Here is an 18945-nt window from a genome sequence, read left to right as displayed (position 1 = left end):
AACCCTTAGTATTTCTCTTCGACAAATACTTTAACACATGGTGAACCACTTTTCTTTCACGACTATAAAAAGTTTTTAGCAATTTAATTCAGAAAATCAATTGCACACATTTAAAATAAAGTTTGTTTACACTTTGACAGCAATATACTGACATGCAAGGTGACATATCAATGAAGTTTTCAGTTACTGTTGCCATTAAAAGAAATTAGTACCATTAATTTTCCGCAACATGGCGAGGGTTTTTATGTTCCTGGTCAGGCTATACTTACTCATTTTTTGTTATGAATTTTTAAACGAACGTTAACTATTTCTTGATAAAAAATGAAAGCAACTGCGTTTGCACAATCAATCCATAGTTTATACAAATCTAACCCATACCATTTTTTTTACTGTTACGCAATAAAGTTTTCAAAATAAGTCGTCTTTCTCTTTGCCTATTTTCGTTATTATTTGTAAAAAAAACAAGTTGACCAAAACTCATGCACTAAAATAAATATTTTTTCTTTCTTTCTTTCAAAGAAAACTGTCTTGAAGCAAATCTCAAACTAAAGTACAGTAGAATCCCGATTATCCGGATCAATTAAAACCAGGGATGTTCCGGATAATCGATTTCAAAGTAAAATCAAACAATAATTAGCTTTTTACGATAGAAAGGGTTTTCAATACATCATTTAGAGTCTAAAAATCTAAATTTTAGACCATTGGATGAATCCATTTCTTTTAACAATGAACTAAGACGAAGTTCATACCGTGTTACGGTGGCGGCGCCTTCGATTTTTATGGGTCCTAGACTCTAAATCGGTAATTAGAAACTGTGAAGAATGAGTCCGGATAATCGGATATCCGGATAATCGAAGTCCGGATAATCGAGATTCTACTGTAAAAGTACTAAACTAGACTTCCTTGATTCATATTGAGATTTTGGAAAGGTCATTATGGTGAGTGGAAATACAATAGGATAGTCTTCCTACCACTTCAGCTGACTTCAGCGCTCACCAGTTAGCGCCACTGTCTTCGCCGCTAGCAAGTAACGTTATTTTTATAGACGAGTATTGCCAGGAACAAAAAAAGACGATAACGTTATTTTTATAATAGTAATCTGTGGAATCATGTGTCACAATGACAGAATTGACTTTGACATTGACAACCAGAGGTTCGGTATTTTGTTGCTCGTAATTTCCTAACCAAACAATTGGTTTTTCATGTTATTTCATGGACAAATACATATAGTTACACAATGTTTCCCTCCGCCTTGCGATGTGTTTCCACATTACACAATTTGAGGCGTATCAAATCGTTAATTCCAACAAAAATACGGACTATCCACACAACTGCAGGTTAGAAACTTTTGCCGATATTTATTTGTGTTTGTACTTCAATTTAAGGCTAATTTAGTATAATTTTAGGCTTACGGCATGGAGAATACGAGTGGCAGGATCCCAAGTCAGAAGATGAGGTGTAAGTTATAATATTAACCTAAAACTTTGATCCAAAAAACTTCGCTACATTTCGTCATACATTTTATTTACAGTGTAAATATTATATACGTGGATAAAGAAGGGAACAAAACTAAAGTAAGAGGCAAAGTTGGAGACAATGTCTTGTATTTGGCTCATAGATATGGAGTTACTATGGAAGGTCAGTATTATAATTCTAATTTTGACCTTTACTTTTTATAGTTTGTTGTTGTCAATTTAGATGATAAAATAATATGGCTATTTTCTTAATAACAGGAGCGTGTGAAGCTTCATTAGCATGTACAACATGTCATGTATATGTGGATCATAGTTATTTTGATAAGTTACCTCCGTCAGAAGAAAAGGAAGACGATTTGTTGGACATGGCACCTTTTTTAAAAGAAAACTCTAGATTAGGTGAGTGAAAAATACACTGAGTGATGTTATTTGATTGAAAAGATGATATAAAATATATGAATGAAGTCAATATTAAAAATGTAAAGTCTATTTATGTTATATTCTAAAATTAGACCACATTTTATGTCATACCATTTTATAAAACACAAATTCAGGAATTTTAACCTAAGGTGATGCAATGCAACCAAGACTTATATTATCATAACTGAATCAGTTTATTTATGTTGTAAATATTATCAGATAAAAATATGAAACTATTCCAAGATTGTAACATTGTCTTATGCCAGTTGCAAACCAAGATCTAAGCTAAGTTAGTTTAACTTGCATAGCTGATACAGTTTTCCATAGTTGTAGACAGCAAACTATACAATCACCATGGGAAACATCAGCTATATGAGCAAAGCTAAACTAACTTAGCTTAGTTCTTGGTCTGCAACCCACATTAACCCTTAAGGGTTAAGTTATAGTTGTAACGTTTTACTTTCAGGTTGCCAAATAGTGCTAACCAAAGAACTCGAAGGGATGGAGCTAAGACTACCCAAGGCTACTAGGAATTTCTATGTTGACGGACACACACCTACACCACATTAATAGTGTTAAGAGTTAATTAGATAACAGGAGGTAGCGATTTCTCACTTCGTTGTAACTTCAAGCAAAAATATACTTTGGTATATTGCACTAGATGTGACTTTGTAAATTCTTCATTGAAGCAGCCACCCTAGACACGTTGCACTTTTTGATAGAATCGAAAAGCAGATCTGTCAAAACTCCATACAAAGAAAAGCCTTTCGACCATTTTTCGACTGGTTTGCGATTATAATGTGCACTTTGTCCAGACCCACAGGTCACTTTGAAGTCTAGCTATCTTATTTTCATCACAAATAAAAAATCTTTTATCCAGTGAATAAGTAAAATAAATTTTATTTTATAAATCTTATCAAAATTTTGAGTAGTGCTTAGATATAAATTATTACTGAAGAGAATATAAATAGATTAAGGTAAATCAAAGAAGTTAAAGCAGTTGTAAATATTGTATATTAATTGATATTGTTAATACAATAGGTGCTGTAGAGTTGTATAGATTGATTACAATAAATGGCAGTTTTTCTGTAAGAAGAAAATCATAATTGTTTGATTTTTCTATATTTCATCCGGATTTCTTATAAATGTAGTTTTTATGGTATCCCTAGCATGAGAATCTAAGTGTTTCGTCATTGATTGCTTATAGACAGTCTTATAGGTACATTTATCACAGTATATAAAATTATCCTCCTTATTATGTATTAATTTATGTGTATATAATGCTGATAGAGATGCCGTAGAATATCTGCAGGACTCGTGTTCGCATTTGTACGGTTTATTAGATTTTTCATGAATCCGTTTATGTATTTTGAAGTTGGACGCGTTGTTAGTAGCATAACTACACAATTCACATTTATGCATTTTGATTTCCGAATGATTCTTTTGGTGTTGATTATAATGAGATAGTTTATGAGTCTTGTAACCACACATCAAACAAGAGTAGAGTTTGGAACCGACCAATTTGTGTACAATCTTCAAATGCTGCACTAAACTTTCGTTGTCAACAAACACTACTCGACATTTGTGGCAGAATGTATTCTCCTCAATGAGATGATTAGTTTTCATGTGACGGTGTAATTCTTCTAATGTTCCGAATGCATTTTGGCAGATGTAACATTTTTGGAAAGAGTGATTCGTTTTTGCTAATTTCTCTTTCAATTCTTTACCTTCAGCGGGGTGTTTGTTTTGAACATGGTATCTGAGAGTTGTAACAGTTGAATATGACTGGTTACAGAATTTACACACATATTTCCCTGAACTGTCAATTGATTTGTACCAGTATTCTTTTTCTACCTGAAATAGAATAATTGACATTAAATTATATCAATACATCTAAAGTATTATAACTGTCATTTTAGTATTTACTAACCACTTTGGTATTATTAGTTATATCAACACTGGAGCTTATGATATGGAATTCATTTAGTTCAATCTGTAAGTAAATAAGAAACCTTTTATTAGTCATCATTCAAAATACAAAATAGACTCAAACAAAAATGCATTTTAAGCGAACTTACTAAAGTTCGATTTCCATGCTTATTAGGAACACTTTCTACATTATCTGTAATTTCCGCACTCTCATTGGCAATGTAATTATCACCACTGACTATGTAATTATCCCCACTGATTGCGATTAAACTTGGTTCTTTACGAGTGACCTGTAAGGAAATATTATAATCTTAGTTATTAACATTTAGAACTAGTTTTTTTTATTGTTTAATCCAGTGACTCCTAACCAGGTGGGTAATCTGGATGTTTATGAGACACTCATTTCATATGTTTCTGCTTAGAAATGTTAGAGAAAACGTATTCAAAAACTAATCTGAAAAATCTCAACTGAGTTCGCAATGTAGTTTGGACGACTCCAATGGATGGACTGGATGGTTATTGGGTGTGAATTAAGAAGTTATTGGAGAATCTAAATCTGTTAAGTAGATGTATCACTTTTGATTTATTTATTTACTAAACAACTCGTATAATGTAAACAAACCACTCTTACCTTATTGATTACAATTTGTGAATTGGCTTCCTGAGATAATGGGTCCTGTTCCTCAATTTCATAGTATTCTATTTTTATTTCTTCTTCCATTCTGTACAAAAACTAATAAAATACATACTTAATTATTCAGTATTTTTAAGATTTTTCTGTTAAATTATTCTCCGAAATCCGAAGATCTCAACAAAATTCAATAACTAACACTGACAGTGACACATTTAATGGGTAGTTTTTCGTTACGTATTTTTTTCGGTATAATGGGTATAATGGTTGATTAATTTTGAAAGAAACAATAACTACACGGTTAACAGTTTTAAATTGATTTCGCAAAATCAACATCGAAAATCTAACTTATAAAATAGAGAACCAAGAAATAAAGCACATTTTATTTGTTCCAAATATATTCAGTAAAGCTACTAAACAACATTTTTTTTATAATGGTAACACTAAATAACCGCGCATCATTCCGTTCATTCGTTCAGTGCCCAAATCACAATCAATCGGTTTCATTCAGTCAGTCTGATCGTGGCCGTTGAGGGAGGTGGTACATCATTTCTGTTCCCCTACAAACGCGTTTCGGAGTGATTTGTGTTTTGTTTTGTGGTGCACCATGGCTTACAACGGTAATAGTGGCAAGAGACTGTGTACAGGGACTGACCTCGACGTAAAACTCGATAGGGTGAGTGTAATAATCCTAAGTGCGGCTGTGTGACATCTACCTATCTAGACTACATGAAAATGGCCGTGTTTTGGACCTTTCCTCGCTCATGTTTTGTGTTATTCGCTGGGAACGGTCATGCTATCAGCCATGTAAAGTGTGCCTGCCCGTAGATTGCTATCTGGCAATCATTGTTGTGATAATCCATTGTTTTGATGAACACGGTAAAGTGTTGATTACGCCAATTTTGAGGTTACTTTTTGTTGACACAGCCGATAAATATTGCAATTTTTATTGCTAAATTGGTTGTGGCGAGTGTCGTTTGCCGTTGAGTGAGACGGCGAGGGAGTTTTTTTGAGACGGCTAAAATAGGGGAACGTCCGACTGTCAATTATTCTGATTGACAGCATTCGGTCATTAGGATGGGTCGTCGAGACGGCCCCGGCGGGAAATTATGCCGCTTGGCCACACGCTCAGTCCTGTTACCTAGTTTTTTACCATGTGTAATATATCGGGTTGCCTACATGGGGTAGACGATGAAATAAGCAATTTTTCAATTACAAAAACACCTGTGTAAATAATGTCCAAAATTCTTTACTATCGTACTTATTCTTATCAGAAAAAGTTGAAATGTTTACATTATTACATTGGCGAAAAGTAAACATTGATTTGCATTATTTTGAGAACTGCATTTTATTAATAATACCTACTAAAGTAATACATTTTCTAATAAAAAACCTCTTCATTTGATTAGCAGATAGAAAAGAAATCAAGAAATCAAATCAAAAGAATAGAAGAGCTAAAACATGCACCTGCAGAGTCCTCCAAAACTAATTCAGAAGCTGCCAAGGTCATAACAAGCAAATTACAATAAAACACATTTTTTATTAGAAACATCCACCATGCCATCAATTTCCCCAAACATACTTTTACAGTACTGCCCTAAAATACAAATGATCATCTTTAAATTATGTAATTATTCAACATCTGCTGTAATAAATTACATTCATTGCCATTTAAAAAAATGTACTTGCAGATTGTTCCCTAAATTATTTTGTGTCATTTCTTTCTTCTTCTTTTATTGTAAACTATTAAAAAGTGGTTTATGACTCATAAAATTTATGTGGTTATATTCCAATGAATATAAAATGAAAAAAATGTTCTATCATATAGGAAAAATGTATAAAATAACAGCTTATTAAATAAACAAAACAATGAAATGTGAACAGTAAGCTCTATGCATTAATTTATTGACTGAATTCTCATTAAAATTATCACAAAATAACTAACTTTTTTTAAATTCATAGACAAAGCCAATAGTTTTATTTTTTAATCCTCTAATTCATCATAGACAATGACAATAGCATTGTTAATCCTCTTTGGAGCTGTGACATGATTTATTGAAACATGTGATTGCTCTTTCAGAGTTTATTACAGAGTTTTAATTTGGTTTATGTCTAGCAAGTGTGCGCTTAATGATATGTTTTAATATTAATGTAACATCAAAGCGCTCAATTATACTTTGAAGATCCGAAATTAGTTTTTGATGTGTTACCGATCAATTAGTAAAATTTGTTGTGCTGAGAAATAGGATATTCTAAGAAATCTAATGTTAACTGCTCAGGAATTTCTGGTTTGATATCAAACCAAAAGATAAAATCAAAAGATTTTCTTGGTAATATACTATTTTGATTTTAGTAACTTAATGCAGTCCTAGTTTGGCAAAATTGTGTAAAAATGCAGCAATAACTTTTCTAAATAAATTTTTGCTTTAATAGCTTTCAATTTATTTTATTTGCTAATTGAATGCCTGTCACCAGCTGAGATAGGAAATTAACTCAGGTAACTCATTAATTGTATATTTTATTCATTTTAAAACAGATTTTTTATCCTATTTACTTGTTACAATAAAAATAAACCTTAATACTCTATTGTCTAAGTCTAATTTAAATTGATTGTCTGCCAATCAAAGTCAAAGAGTAAAAAAAGTGCAGACAGTGCAAAACTTTGAACGAGGTTTACGTAAGATTTAATGCCTTTCGCCATGGAAGTCGGAATCGGAAGCAAGAAATGCAAGCCGCGTCGGAGGAGTTTGAATCGTATTCATTACGTGTACCATCTGTGCGGCTGTAGGGTTACCATGGGTTTTGAGAGTCCAGGAATTAGTTTAATCCATTATAAAATTAAAAATAATATTTCTTACATAATAGAGTAGGTAGTTTTTATCTTGCATACCTGAGTCATTTGTAATCGTTGCAAAAAAATCTAAAAAACATGCAACAAAAGTGTTTCCTGATATTGTGCTGACTGCAAATGAACGGCGTAATCTACGTGGATGAATTCGCTTGGGTGATCGTAGGATTTTAATTGATTAAAACATGACTAGATTGACTAGATAGACAGGTTTGAAATACTATTGTACACCACACTAAATAAGGAAACAACGCACAAAAGTGACGGCAAAATTACTACAACCTTATTTTAATTACAAAGACTTAAGCCAAGCCTGTGAAACTTCAATATTTGGTCCAATTACAGGCGTCAATCGATGCTTGAGGTGAATCTAATTTTGAGCACCATTCGTCAAAGTTAATTAGTGTGCCTCGATATTATTACTTCAGAAATGGATGACAACTTTGCCCTTTCCCTTATTACTGCTTTTTCCTGCGATACTATTGAAAATCCAAAATCCAATTTGATACGCATCAAATTGGATTTGTGATTGTGATAGGTAATTAAGAGTGTTCTTTAAAAAAAATCACATCTAATGGTTAAAACGTCACATAAATGCCAACTGTTTTGTCTATTTCAATTAGTTTTCGTAGTAATTGATTCACAATTATACTCGTGCTTCGTCCTCGAGATTAGTATAACATAGATTATATAACACAATGTAGTTTCGCATAGTCACTCCACTTTTGCACTGTTGTTTAAAGAAAAAAATAAAAAATAAAACATTTTGAGGGTAAGCCTGAAAATGTTTTTCTCTCCTCTACCGCCGATATTTCCTATGGCGGGCTCACTCCACTGGCGTCATTCGCAGTTTAGTGCTCGACCACTTCGCACGTAAACCAAAATGCCGAAACGACGTAGTGAAAGTACCGTCGAATTTTTATCAAAAAAATTGAAGAAATTGGAAAGTGAAATTAAACGTTGTCGTCGGCCGCGTCGCCGCCGGCTACCATCCAGTGCATCCTCGTCGACCAGCTCGTCGCGCTCAAGCTCATCGAGTTCATCGCGCTCCCGGAGCGGGCCCCGCGCGCGCTCGACGTCACGGGACTCAACGCCTTCGGAAAAACATTACGGTTAGTGTTCACTGTTAATTATTACGCGACTTCAGGACGTATGCAATCAGAATAGTCTGCGGGACTACTTCGCTGCATTTTCCCTGTTGTAAAATGTCGCAAAATATATGCAATCAGAATAGTCTGCGGGACTACTTCGCTGCATATTTTCATTATATGGTTGTGGCTCTGTAAATAAATGCACTCAGAGCAATCTGTGGGATTGTCTCGACGCATAAAAGTTCGTTATTACTCAGAATTGTCTGTGGGACTTTTTCGCCAATAACGAACCGATTTTGGTCGGATTTCAGACCGACATGCAACAGAGCCCACGTCGCCTGCGACGCCACGAGAAACTGCCGCCGCCCAAGAACCGCCCTGCGCCGCCTCGCCGCCCGCCCAAGCTGCTCCTGTTGCACCAGCGACGCCACACATCGCCACTGCCGACGTCGTGCCGCCACCTGTGCTGGCTACGGAGCAAGCAGATCCGCCGTTAGATCCTGAGATTCTGGATATCTTGGGCGATGACCCGACCGCTGTGCAAAAGTTTGGTGCTAACATTAACAAAGACCGGTTTAATCATATAACCACTGCGGGTTTGGACAAGGAAGGTCGGAAATTACTGATCGAAAAATATCTTATCCCGGCGAATTGTTCAAAGATAGCCGCTCCTCGGCTCAACCCGGAGATAAAAGCGGCGGTCCCAGACAGCGTTGTGAGACGCGATAAAGCGATTGAAGCTCGACAGACGGAGATCGCTGCCGCTATTTCGTGTCTAAGTCAAGCGATATCGAATCAACTCGCCGAAAAACATACAAATCATGAATTGTTAAAACGACTCATGGATTCGGCGCGCCTCATGTGTGACATCCAGTACAGTGAATCTATATCAAGAAGAAACTTCACTTTGTACTCTCTGAAAAGAGATATTAAGGAACAATTGACGAACGCCAAAATTGATACGTTATTGTTCGGCGAAGATCTACCCGAGACTATAAAAACGGCGAAGGCCGTCACAAAATCCAGCTCCGACCTCAAAATGGACGTTCCTAAGAAAACGAACACTCAAAAATATCCTTCGAGGACTTTAAACTGGAAGACGGGGTCCGGCAACCGCAAGGCGGCGGCGGCGGGCCCCAGTCGCCGCCAGCCGCCGGCAGCAGCGAGCAGCCGGCCGCCCGCCAGCTCGTCGCGCAGCTCGTCGCAGCCACAGCGGAGCCGGCCGCCGCGCCGCCACTAGCAGCGCCGCACGCATCACAACAACCGGTACGCCTTGCTGGCAGACTTAGCCTTTTTTACGACCAATGGTCGCTCATCACCCGTGACCAAACGTTATTATCGTGGATAAAGGGATACGTTATAAAATTTAATAGTCCTGTACACCAGTCTGCTTCTCCTGTCACAAAAATATACACGGAATCTGAAAGAGCCCATTATGATGATGCTATTAGTCAGTTATTGTCTATAGGCGCAATTTCTGAGTGTGAACCTGTCCCTGGACAGTTTGTGTCACGTGTATTTTTGATCCCAAAACCGACTGGCGATATGCGATTTATATTAAATCTAAAAGCCTTAAACAAGTTTATAGACACGCAACACTTTAAATTAGAGGATCTTCGTACTGCTCTTAAGCTTATAAGTAAAGATTGCTTCACTGCCACTATAGATTTGAAAGATGCGTATTTTTTGGTTAACATACACCCGGATTGTAGAAAATACCTGAGGTTTATTTTAATGTATAATGATGACCCAAATACCAGTAAAATGTTTGAATTCAACGTTCTTCCATTTGGACTGTGTACAGCTCCCTTTATTTTCACAAAAATAATGAAACCTGTCATTAAACTGTTACGCTCATGTGGCTTCTTATCGTCTATTTATTTAGACGATCTATATTTAGTAGGTACATCCTACTATGAATGTCAAGAAAATATTGAAGTTACTCAGGCATTATTAAGAGCTCTCGGTTTTATTATTAATGAACAAAAAAGTAGCATGATTCCTTCTCAATGTTGCAAGTACCTCGGCTATATGATAGATACCCATGAGTGGCATGTACGGTTACCTTCAGTAAAACGAGACCGAATAAAAAAGGAACTTCAGTCTTTTCAACTTTTGAAACGTTGCACTATTAGGAAATTTGCGCAGCTGGTAGGACTTCTTGTATCGGCCTGTCCCGCTGTAGAGTACGGGTGGTTGTACGTAAAGGAATTAGAGAGGTGCAAGTACCTTAACCTGCTAGGTAACGATGACTATGACCGAATCATGACCATCCCAGATAATCTATTAGGGGACTTAGCTTGGTGGGTTAACGCCATTGATGATTCTGTACACAGAATCAGAAACGATGAATTTGTCCTGGAAATTTTTTCTGACGCTTCAACTACGGGATGGGGGGCTGTGTGTGAAGGGCAGACAGCTAACGGCCAGTGGTCTCCTGCCGAAATGACTTTGCATATAAATCATCTCGAACTCTTAGCAGCTTATTTTGCTATTAAAATTTTTGCAAAAGATTACCGTAACTGCTGTATACTTGTAAGAGTAGATAACACCACCGCAGTAAGCTACATAAACCGCATGGGCGGGATTCAATTTCCTCACCTTAATAAGGTTACTAAGCAAATTTGGCAGTGGTGTGAGTCTCGTAGAATACTCGTCTCAGCATCTTATATTAAGTCATCTGAAAATATAATCGCGGACAAAGAATCGAGACGTTCTCATCCAGACGTGGAATGGGAATTGTCTGAGACCGGCTTTAGACACGTGACAAAGGTGTTTGGTTACCCACAAATCGACCTTTTTGCTAGCCGTATAAATAACAAATGTGCTAAGTATGCTTCATGGCACCGAGACCCTAACGCATTCGTGATAGATGCGTTTACGATAAACTGGTCGAATTTTTATTTCTACGCCTTTCCCCCTGTAGCAGTCATTTTAAAGGCGCTAAGAAAAATTATTTCAGAACAAGCAGAAGGCATCATGATTGTGCCAGCCTGGCCATCTCAGCCATGGTACCCTCTGTTTAGCCGCCTAGTCTCATCTACTGTGATTACATTCAGCCCAAGTGATGTCATGTTTCCCCATTCCAGCAACCGGAACCTCAACATTACCCTGGTGGGCGCAGTATTGTCCGGACGGCGTTATTGCGAAGAGACACACCCGCATCAGCCATCGACATAACGTTGGCCTCCTTGTCCGACAACACTATGAAACAATACGATGGTTGTTTCAAGAAATGGTTCACATACTGCACCAATAACAAAATTGACATGTTTCAACCGTCTATTCCTGTCATAATAGAGTTCCTTGCCGAGGTGTTTAATAGCGGTAGCCAGTACGGCACAGTAAACTGCTACAGATCCGCTATATCGTTGCTAGTAGGCCCGATAGCTCAGGATGAACGACTCACGCGATTCTTTAAGGGCGTGTTTAGGTTACGACCACCCCTACCTCGCTATAATATAACATGGGACACCAGCTTACTCCTAGACTATTTAGCAACGCTGTATCCCAATGAAACGTTGACTTTTGAGCAACTGTCAAAAAAGTGCAGTACCTTACTCGCTATTGTAACAGCTCATCGGGTACAGACCCTCTCTAAGATCAGTATCCTTAACATAAATGTTTCTGCTGATCAAATCGTAATAAAAATTCCCGAATTAATAAAAACGTCAAAATTAGGCCGTCCCCAACCAGTTTTATACTTACCATATTTCACCGATAGACCAGAAATATGTCCCGCTAACACCTTGAATTCTTATATGGAGAAATCTAAAGAATTTCGCAAGAGTGAGCAACTGTTTATTGGAGTTAGAAAACCCTATAATCGTGTAACATCCCAAACGATAAGTCGATGGATAAAATCAACGCTCAAAGATAGTGGAATTGACGTTTCAGTATTTTCTGCCCATAGCACCCGGCACGCCGCTACATCCAAGGCGTTCAAGCAGGGTGTCAGCTTAGACCTGATATTTAAAACCGCAGGCTGGAGCGGCAATTCCTCTACCTTTGCCCGTTTTTATAATAGACCCATCGCTAATAGCAATGATGACTTGTCTGTCCTGGCTAGAACTATATGTTCATCTGCAAATTAATGTCAAAGCTTGTGTAATTTCACAATTAATTTAGAATTTAATTTTGTTTAAATTATAATAAGAATACAAAAAGTGATTGATTATTTATTTCTTTTGTAATTGATTAATAAAACATTGATACACAATAGTTGAAATTTAATTGTTCAAACAATTGTTCTATGATATTTCCTAATCTCTCAACATCTACATTGTGTTATATAATCTATGTTATACTAATCTCGAGGACGAAGCACGAGTATAATTAATGATTAAACGAACTTACCTGTACGTGAAGTTCAATCATAATTATACGAAGTGCTTCGTCCGAAGAGATTAGTATGTATCACCCTCCCACCCATGATCTATTTCTTTGGTAGAAATAATCCCTAAAGACTACGGAAATATCATACACCTACTCATCTAGCTCTAAACTAAATGACGCCAGTGGAGTGAGCCCGCCATAGGAAATATCGGCGGTAGAGGAGAGAAAAACATTTTCAGGCTTACCCTCAAAATGTTTTATTTTTTATTTTTTTCTTTAAACAACAGTGCAAAAGTGGAGTGACTATGCGAAACTACATTGTGTTATATAATCTATGTTATACTAATCTCTTCGGACGAAGCACTTCGTATAATTATGATTGAACTTCACGTACAGGTAAGTTCGTTTAATCATTAATTTTGTCCGGTTCAGGAATGTAATATTGGTCAACCTACAAAGAACTCGCATCTGTGCCTATTCGACGCAAATTAGTCTTAGATTGCTCCGTTAATTACTGATTCGATTAATTTCAAAGAGAAAAGGGATCTTTAGGGATCCCGCGTTAGGCACCGTGTGGACATAACTTTGAACAAGCATAATTCATAGATTATTTGACACCATTCCCCAATAATTCGAAATCACAACTTTTTTAAAAAGCCACTTCTTTCTGGTCTTAAAAACTTTGTTAATATTTAATTTAGATTTTGGTTGCATTGTAATTGAAAAAAGTGCGTCTAGTTTGAGTTCACAAAATAGTGACGTCACTTGCTTGTATTGCCATATATAAATCTATGGGAGAGTCTCGTTTTGACAGTTTTAAAAAGTACGTCAATTGATCGGTGGTATCGGACGGAATCTGTATCGGATCGGACCCGTTCGCCCCGTAAGTTTTGCTATTAGTGCTAATGAAGCTATTCGCAGTATATTTTTAGGCAAAAGGGCGAAAGATACGAACGGGTGTGAGACCCAAAAATTTAGCAAGCAAAAACCAAGCGCAGCGTAAGATTTCCACAAGGTGGATAGATAACCTCATAAAGGTAACAAGAAGTCGCTGGATGCAGGCAATGATATAGTAGATAATTATTGACAAAGTAAATACTTGAAGTATCATTATCAATTAATCAAAACTTTCTATCTAATAATGATAAGATATCGTTGTTAAAATTGATTACACAAATGAGGTGTGCCATTCTATTCCAAGTGCTGTATCAATACCTAAAATCACAATAATAGATCAAGACCTCTACTCCTCTAATGGTTTCAGGATTGGCCAGTCGGAAGCACACAACACAAAAACAAACAAAAAAATATTAGGCAATATATTGCAAGACTAGGCAGGTATTTGACCGCAATCCCACTTGGTGTTAAGTGAGATGTAGTCTAGGGTGGTACATATCTGCCCTCCAAGTGCCGATTCACTCTCGCCTTGAAAATGCCCGGATTATAGTGTTCAGGAAATATAAATAAATAGTCGCATTTTTCGAAAATTTACCAATTGATAGTAATGTTACTATTTTTATTTAACTGTTTTTGCATGACTCTTACACATCTGTTCCTCAAATCATAGTAAGCCCGAGTAATAAACGTAAAAATGTCTGGCTCGCTATTTTTGAATCCTAGACCTAAAGACGAATGTTAGGTAAATTGCGAACTCACACGTGTTCGGCGCACGCGCCGGCCGGCGTTGACAATTGCTAGGGTTACCAGCTAAAGAAATTTAGTAATACTGGCATAACAATTGATTATTACACGCTATTTAGTGACTGGACTAAGCTACCTAACGTCTATTATCATCAGGAATCTATCTCAGAATAGAATATCACATAGGTTTATGTAAACATAACGCGTGTCAATAACCTATCTATAAGTTTAATTGTAAAACACCAGCAACCTCGTAGGTATAATTATTGTTTTAGCCAAATGACGTCCGCTGCTGGACAAAGGCCTCCCCCAAGGATTTCCACAAAGACCGGTCCAGCCTGCGCTGCCCGCATCTCTCGACCATCATCATCTTCACCATTTCAGCCACAGGACGTCCACTGCTGAACATAGTCCTCCCCCAATCGCTAGATAGCTGACATTATAAATAAGCAACAACATATTTTATCGTGTAGCTTTGAAACTTACATACAATAAAAGTACACAAGTTCAAAAGTTGTATTTGCTGTAACGCAAGACATAGGAGAGTCGTGTTTTGACAGCTCGGGCTTAAATGCAATCGTTACAAGAAAGAGGAAGTCACCCTAAATAAAGCGTGTCAATTGTCAACCCTACGCCGGTGACTCACGCGCACGGTCGCACGCCAAGGGGCGTGTCCACGGCGCACGCACACGATCCTGCTATTGGCAGATAGACCCATCTGTCAGAAACGCCCTTATGCCTTGTCCAGTTCATACGTCATGGGTTGACGTATGAAATTCTGGGAAATGCCATGACTGTCATACAGTTTTTGAAAAGGTGCGCTACTGAGCTTTTGACCTGGGAGCGATGTTTTGTTTTTATTTTTGCGGTTACAGATTTAGATTGGTCTGGGGAATAAGCGAAACGGCATATTTTTGGAAGACGCGTTTAACTCGAAGTTAATTTAGTCAACATGTTTGTTTTTAACTTTTTCTTGTCACTGCTGTACTTATCGGCCCCTTTTCGTTCGTTTCATCCAAATGACGTCCACTGTTGGACAAAGGCGTCCCCCAAGGATTATGGGACTTTTTCCCACAGCTGCAACTGCAACTCCTGTGTAGCCAGGATCTGCAGCTTCGACTCGGATCTAAACCCAACCAGTGAAGGTCAAGTTTGTCCCAGGGAAAAGTTTCCCAAGGATTATTTAAAGTTTTTTCCTGCATTATATGTCCTAGTTTCTAATACTATCGCGTGAATGAGTCAGAATAAAATACCTACCACAATAGGCTGCCAAACGTTTTATTTTTGTTGTTTCTCCAAAAAAATCTTTCCGCCATCACACGTCTTTCATTTCTGTCACAATAAACGAATCCCGACACAGTGGCAAAGGCCAAATCTGAATTAGTCACGGGTTTGACAAAAAATGACGCATTTTTGTGTAATTGCCAGCGCGGGCTGTCGCAGCTTGGCTTTAAACAAAGGTCAGTGTCGCACTGGGACGCTATAGTCTATTAACTAGTGGTCTGACTTGGCCTATATCGATATGTATTACAACTTTACAACTTACATCTCTATCATCAAATAGTTTTTTTTTAAACAAATTTTTTAAACAGATTTCCATTGTTCTTTGATTAATTACAGCCCCCAGGAACTCCCTGCGACCCATTAGTACGTCACAAAAAAAACTTTTCCTATTGTCTCGTTTTACAGCTACTTGACAGGTCTATAATTCAACTATTTGATGATGTTTTTGTCACACTATCAATAAATGGTCGAATATTCCCATCCCTATGTATTCAATATTATATCAGGTAAACGGCACCAAAAATTCGATACTGTCTCGTAATTCTGTCCGGTTTTGGTCTAAATCTTGAAATTCAACCTGAAACCTTGAAATTCTGGCTAGCGTGGGAAGTGCAGGTCAAAATTAAATCCTCCATTTGCCGTTGGTAAATTAGCGAACATCGTGCTCCTGCAGTGGAGAATAAATGATGATGATGATAGAAGAAAGAAAGAAACATCCTATCAAAAACCCAAACATTTGCTTAAAATTGTCGTTCTGCAATACGCACCTGAGTGAGACAGCGCCATATTGCGAAATGAGCACTCAACACTACGTAATTAATGATCCTTATAATTGTTTTGATGAGAGCTGTGAATGTTCAATTCAAATAATAATATTAGTAAATATTCTCTATGATATTATGGTATGCGGAATGCGGATCCAGTTGATTTTTATGATCTGGGGTAGTAAAGGCCCACTTTAATATGCGTATTTTAAGTCCCAGTATAGTCATATGCCTTTGATTTATTTTTTTTATTTTTTGATAGATTCTATTTTCGATTCGTTTTAAAAAGTGCATTTTGTCTAGGAGGGCTGGCGTCATGAGTCGCCTCCAGTGTTGTACACTATTGTAACTTCATAACATAATTTAATTTCTTTTTTTTCTCCTTGTTGTAATTATTGTGCGGTGAGATAGTGGCGCCCTCTTTGTCAATGTTCTTTTTTTTTTTTAATTTAAAATGTTGGTTGGAGAGGCGCCCGCGCCCGCTGAAAACCAGCGTCGTGGCACGCGTGCATGCACGCGTGGCTCGATTAATGCTGAGCGGGCGCCTTTTTGGCACAAAATATGCGTGTATAGTTTTAAGTCCCTTTGTTCTGTTTTTTCTTTTTTTCTTTTTGTGTCAAATAAAGGTTTTCTTATTCTTATTTGTCAGGTCATTCATCAGATTGTGTTATGAAAGCTTTCATGTATTTATATCATCATGGAGTCATTTAGTCTCCACTGCAGGAGCACGACCCCTACTTGAAGTAGCAAATGGAGGATTCATAAAGGTCCATAACCGGCCATTGTGGAAATCATTGGGGGAGGTCTTTGTCCAGCAGTGGACGTCATTTGGATGAAACGATGAAAATAACCTTTATAATTCCATCCATAGTTCATAATTAAAGTCATAGTTAGAACAAAGCTTAGACAATATTAATCTGTCATACCAAAGCGCTGTATGGAATTTAATATGGTCTAATATCAAATTAATTACCGACGACAATCGAAAATTCTCCTGCTACCTAATACCGGTTTGAACCCACTTTGGGTATTTCCCCCGATACCTCAGTGTTGGATGCTAATTGATCAGTGCCTGGAATTCGAGGCCGAATGCGGTTCATCTCGAACTGCAGATCACGGATGAACGTTCGGGAACAAATATATCCCGAATTCGGTACAACTAGGGTTGATAGTAGTAGCGTGCGTTAGTATAATTCTCAGGTAGGCTGGTAATTGGTACTTTTTTAATTTTAAAAATCCAGCGAAAGTGAGAAAGTCTGATATGTGCTGTCTAAAATAGATGTTCAAGGCTAAAAAATGCCATATGAAACAACCTCTTCGGTAAATCTTCAGGTACTATGTATTCGATTGACTATAAAATATGATCCGTGCTCTTCTGTGAAACAAAGAATTGGTGAATATTTTCTTCTCACTTCAAAAGCATGAATTTCTCCGCCTCGGCCAATTTTGTAATACCTACATTTAATTGTTGTATTCTTTTCATATAATCACCATAGTGTCAGAAACGACTCCACAAAAAAGATTGGAATTTCAATTTGTAACAGTTATTTAGGCCCGGTTTTTTGATTCGTAGTTAAAATAACCAATGGTCAAATTTGACAGATGTCAAATGACAAGTGGTTAAATATCAGAAAAAAATGTTTTTCGAACAATGGTTAGCTTGACTTTTAGTACATTTTTTAACTATTAGATAACATTTTGTTAATATTTAACCATTAGTAGCAAAATTTAACAATTTGTTATTTTAACTATGAATAAAAAAACTGGGCCTTAGTGATTCAAAGAAAATGACACATTCCTTCTATGTAAAATTTTGCAATTCCCCATTCGTTATGAGATTTTCTGGGAATTTAAAAGTAGTCGAGAAGTTGGGAGTATTCAAAACTTACCTGGCAACCCTGCAATGAGTCCCGTGATCGCTCAATAACTCATTGCGTCATGCTTTAATCTCTGATATTTGATGCAATCCAGAATCGGTTAGGGCTGCACGGGAATAGATCTTAGGCATTCGGGAGTACGTTACTGATAAGTCATAATGTATCTTCAGAAGATTACGGTTACTATCGGAGAGGCCAGTGGCCGAAACGTGGTAGCTGCGGCACGACCTCATACGAGCGGAGGCCATTTTTGTGCTGTCTTAATATTTTTACAAGCTTTATATTGACTTCACTTGTTAGTATGTGTGGGACAAATCTTGCAACTGAATTTAAGACCACTTCTCCTCAACCGATTGAGCTGAAATTTGGTATACTTATGTAAGTACGATGACAATGCAATGTTATGATACCATTGAGCTGATCTGATGATGGAGTCAGGAGATGGCCATAGGAACTCCTGAACGAAACGCAGGGCCGCGCCAACCGCCGGCAGCGCCTGTGTGCGGAACCTATGAAGCGCCTCTTTTCTAATGAATCGTCATAAAAAAACGAATTTAAATTATTTTTAACGAATATTTAAATTGTTAATTTTGACTAAAATAAATGTTCTTCAGTTTTACAGTAGGTACTTAGATAATATTATCATAAGT

The 18945-nt window shown here is 37.1% G+C and overlaps 3 protein-coding genes across 4 annotated transcripts in view; 2 read left to right on the top strand and 1 right to left on the bottom strand.

Annotated features, from left to right (window-relative positions):
- Window positions 1-1140: 1140 nt before the first annotated feature.
- Window positions 1141-2995, top strand: LOC135084611 (adrenodoxin-like protein 1, mitochondrial). 2 transcript variants are annotated; one of them, XM_063979380.1, is made up of 5 exons: window positions 1141-1337; window positions 1407-1458; window positions 1532-1638; window positions 1734-1874; window positions 2362-2995. In XM_063979380.1, the coding sequence occupies exons 1-5, from the start codon at window positions 1238-1240 to the stop codon at window positions 2463-2465; spliced, it is 504 nt and encodes a 167-aa protein (XP_063835450.1). In that variant the 5' UTR covers window positions 1141-1237; the 3' UTR covers window positions 2466-2995. The 2 variants fall into 2 exon arrangements, with proteins under 2 accessions (XP_063835450.1, XP_063835451.1); XM_063979381.1 differs by having other exon boundaries at window positions 1396-1458.
- Window positions 2996-3007: 12 nt separating this feature from the next.
- Window positions 3008-4646, bottom strand: LOC135084610 (zinc finger protein 431-like). Its single transcript, XM_063979379.1, has 4 exons — window positions 4456-4646; window positions 3974-4114; window positions 3826-3888; window positions 3008-3749 (listed from the first exon to the last, which is right to left on the bottom strand). The coding sequence occupies exons 1-4, from the start codon at window positions 4543-4545 to the stop codon at window positions 3015-3017; spliced, it is 1029 nt and encodes a 342-aa protein (XP_063835449.1). The 5' UTR covers window positions 4546-4646; the 3' UTR covers window positions 3008-3014.
- Window positions 4647-4946: 300 nt separating this feature from the next.
- The window catches only part of LOC135084642 (heterogeneous nuclear ribonucleoprotein L), a 517182-nt gene continuing 503183 nt past the window's right edge, over window positions 4947-18945 (top strand). The window contains exon 1 of the mRNA XM_063979412.1: window positions 4947-5131. Within this exon, the coding sequence (XP_063835482.1) occupies window positions 5063-5131 (69 nt within the window). The 5' untranslated portion in view covers window positions 4947-5062. The remainder of the gene's footprint in view (window positions 5132-18945) is intronic.

The sequence above is a fragment of the Ostrinia nubilalis genome, chromosome 26 (genome assembly GCF_963855985.1).
Source record: "Ostrinia nubilalis chromosome 26, ilOstNubi1.1, whole genome shotgun sequence".
Classification (NCBI taxonomy): domain Eukaryota; kingdom Metazoa; phylum Arthropoda; class Insecta; order Lepidoptera; family Crambidae; genus Ostrinia; species Ostrinia nubilalis.
Note: the sequence above shows the minus strand (reverse complement) of the source record. Positions and strands in the feature narration are given on the sequence as shown.

Bases quoted from the DNA above. Each gene is read 5' to 3' on its own strand.
- LOC135084611 (XM_063979380.1), top strand. From the start codon at position 1,238: ATGTTTCCCTCCGCCTTGCGATGTGTTTCCACATTACACAATTTGAGG. The intron at 1,639-1,733 runs GTCAGTATTATA...TCTTAATAACAG, and splicing joins ATATGGAGTTACTATGGAAG to GAGCGTGTGAAGCTTCATTA. The intron at 1,875-2,361 runs GTGAGTGAAAAA...TTTTACTTTCAG, and splicing joins AAAAGAAAACTCTAGATTAG to GTTGCCAAATAGTGCTAACC.
- LOC135084610 (XM_063979379.1), bottom strand. From the start codon at position 4,545: ATGGAAGAAGAAATAAAAATAGAATACTATGAAATTGAGGAACAGGAC. The intron at 4,115-4,455 runs GTAAGAGTGGTT...ATTTCCTTACAG, and splicing joins CACAAATTGTAATCAATAAG to GTCACTCGTAAAGAACCAAG. The intron at 3,889-3,973 runs GTAAGTTCGCTT...ATTTACTTACAG, and splicing joins AGCATGGAAATCGAACTTTA to ATTGAACTAAATGAATTCCA.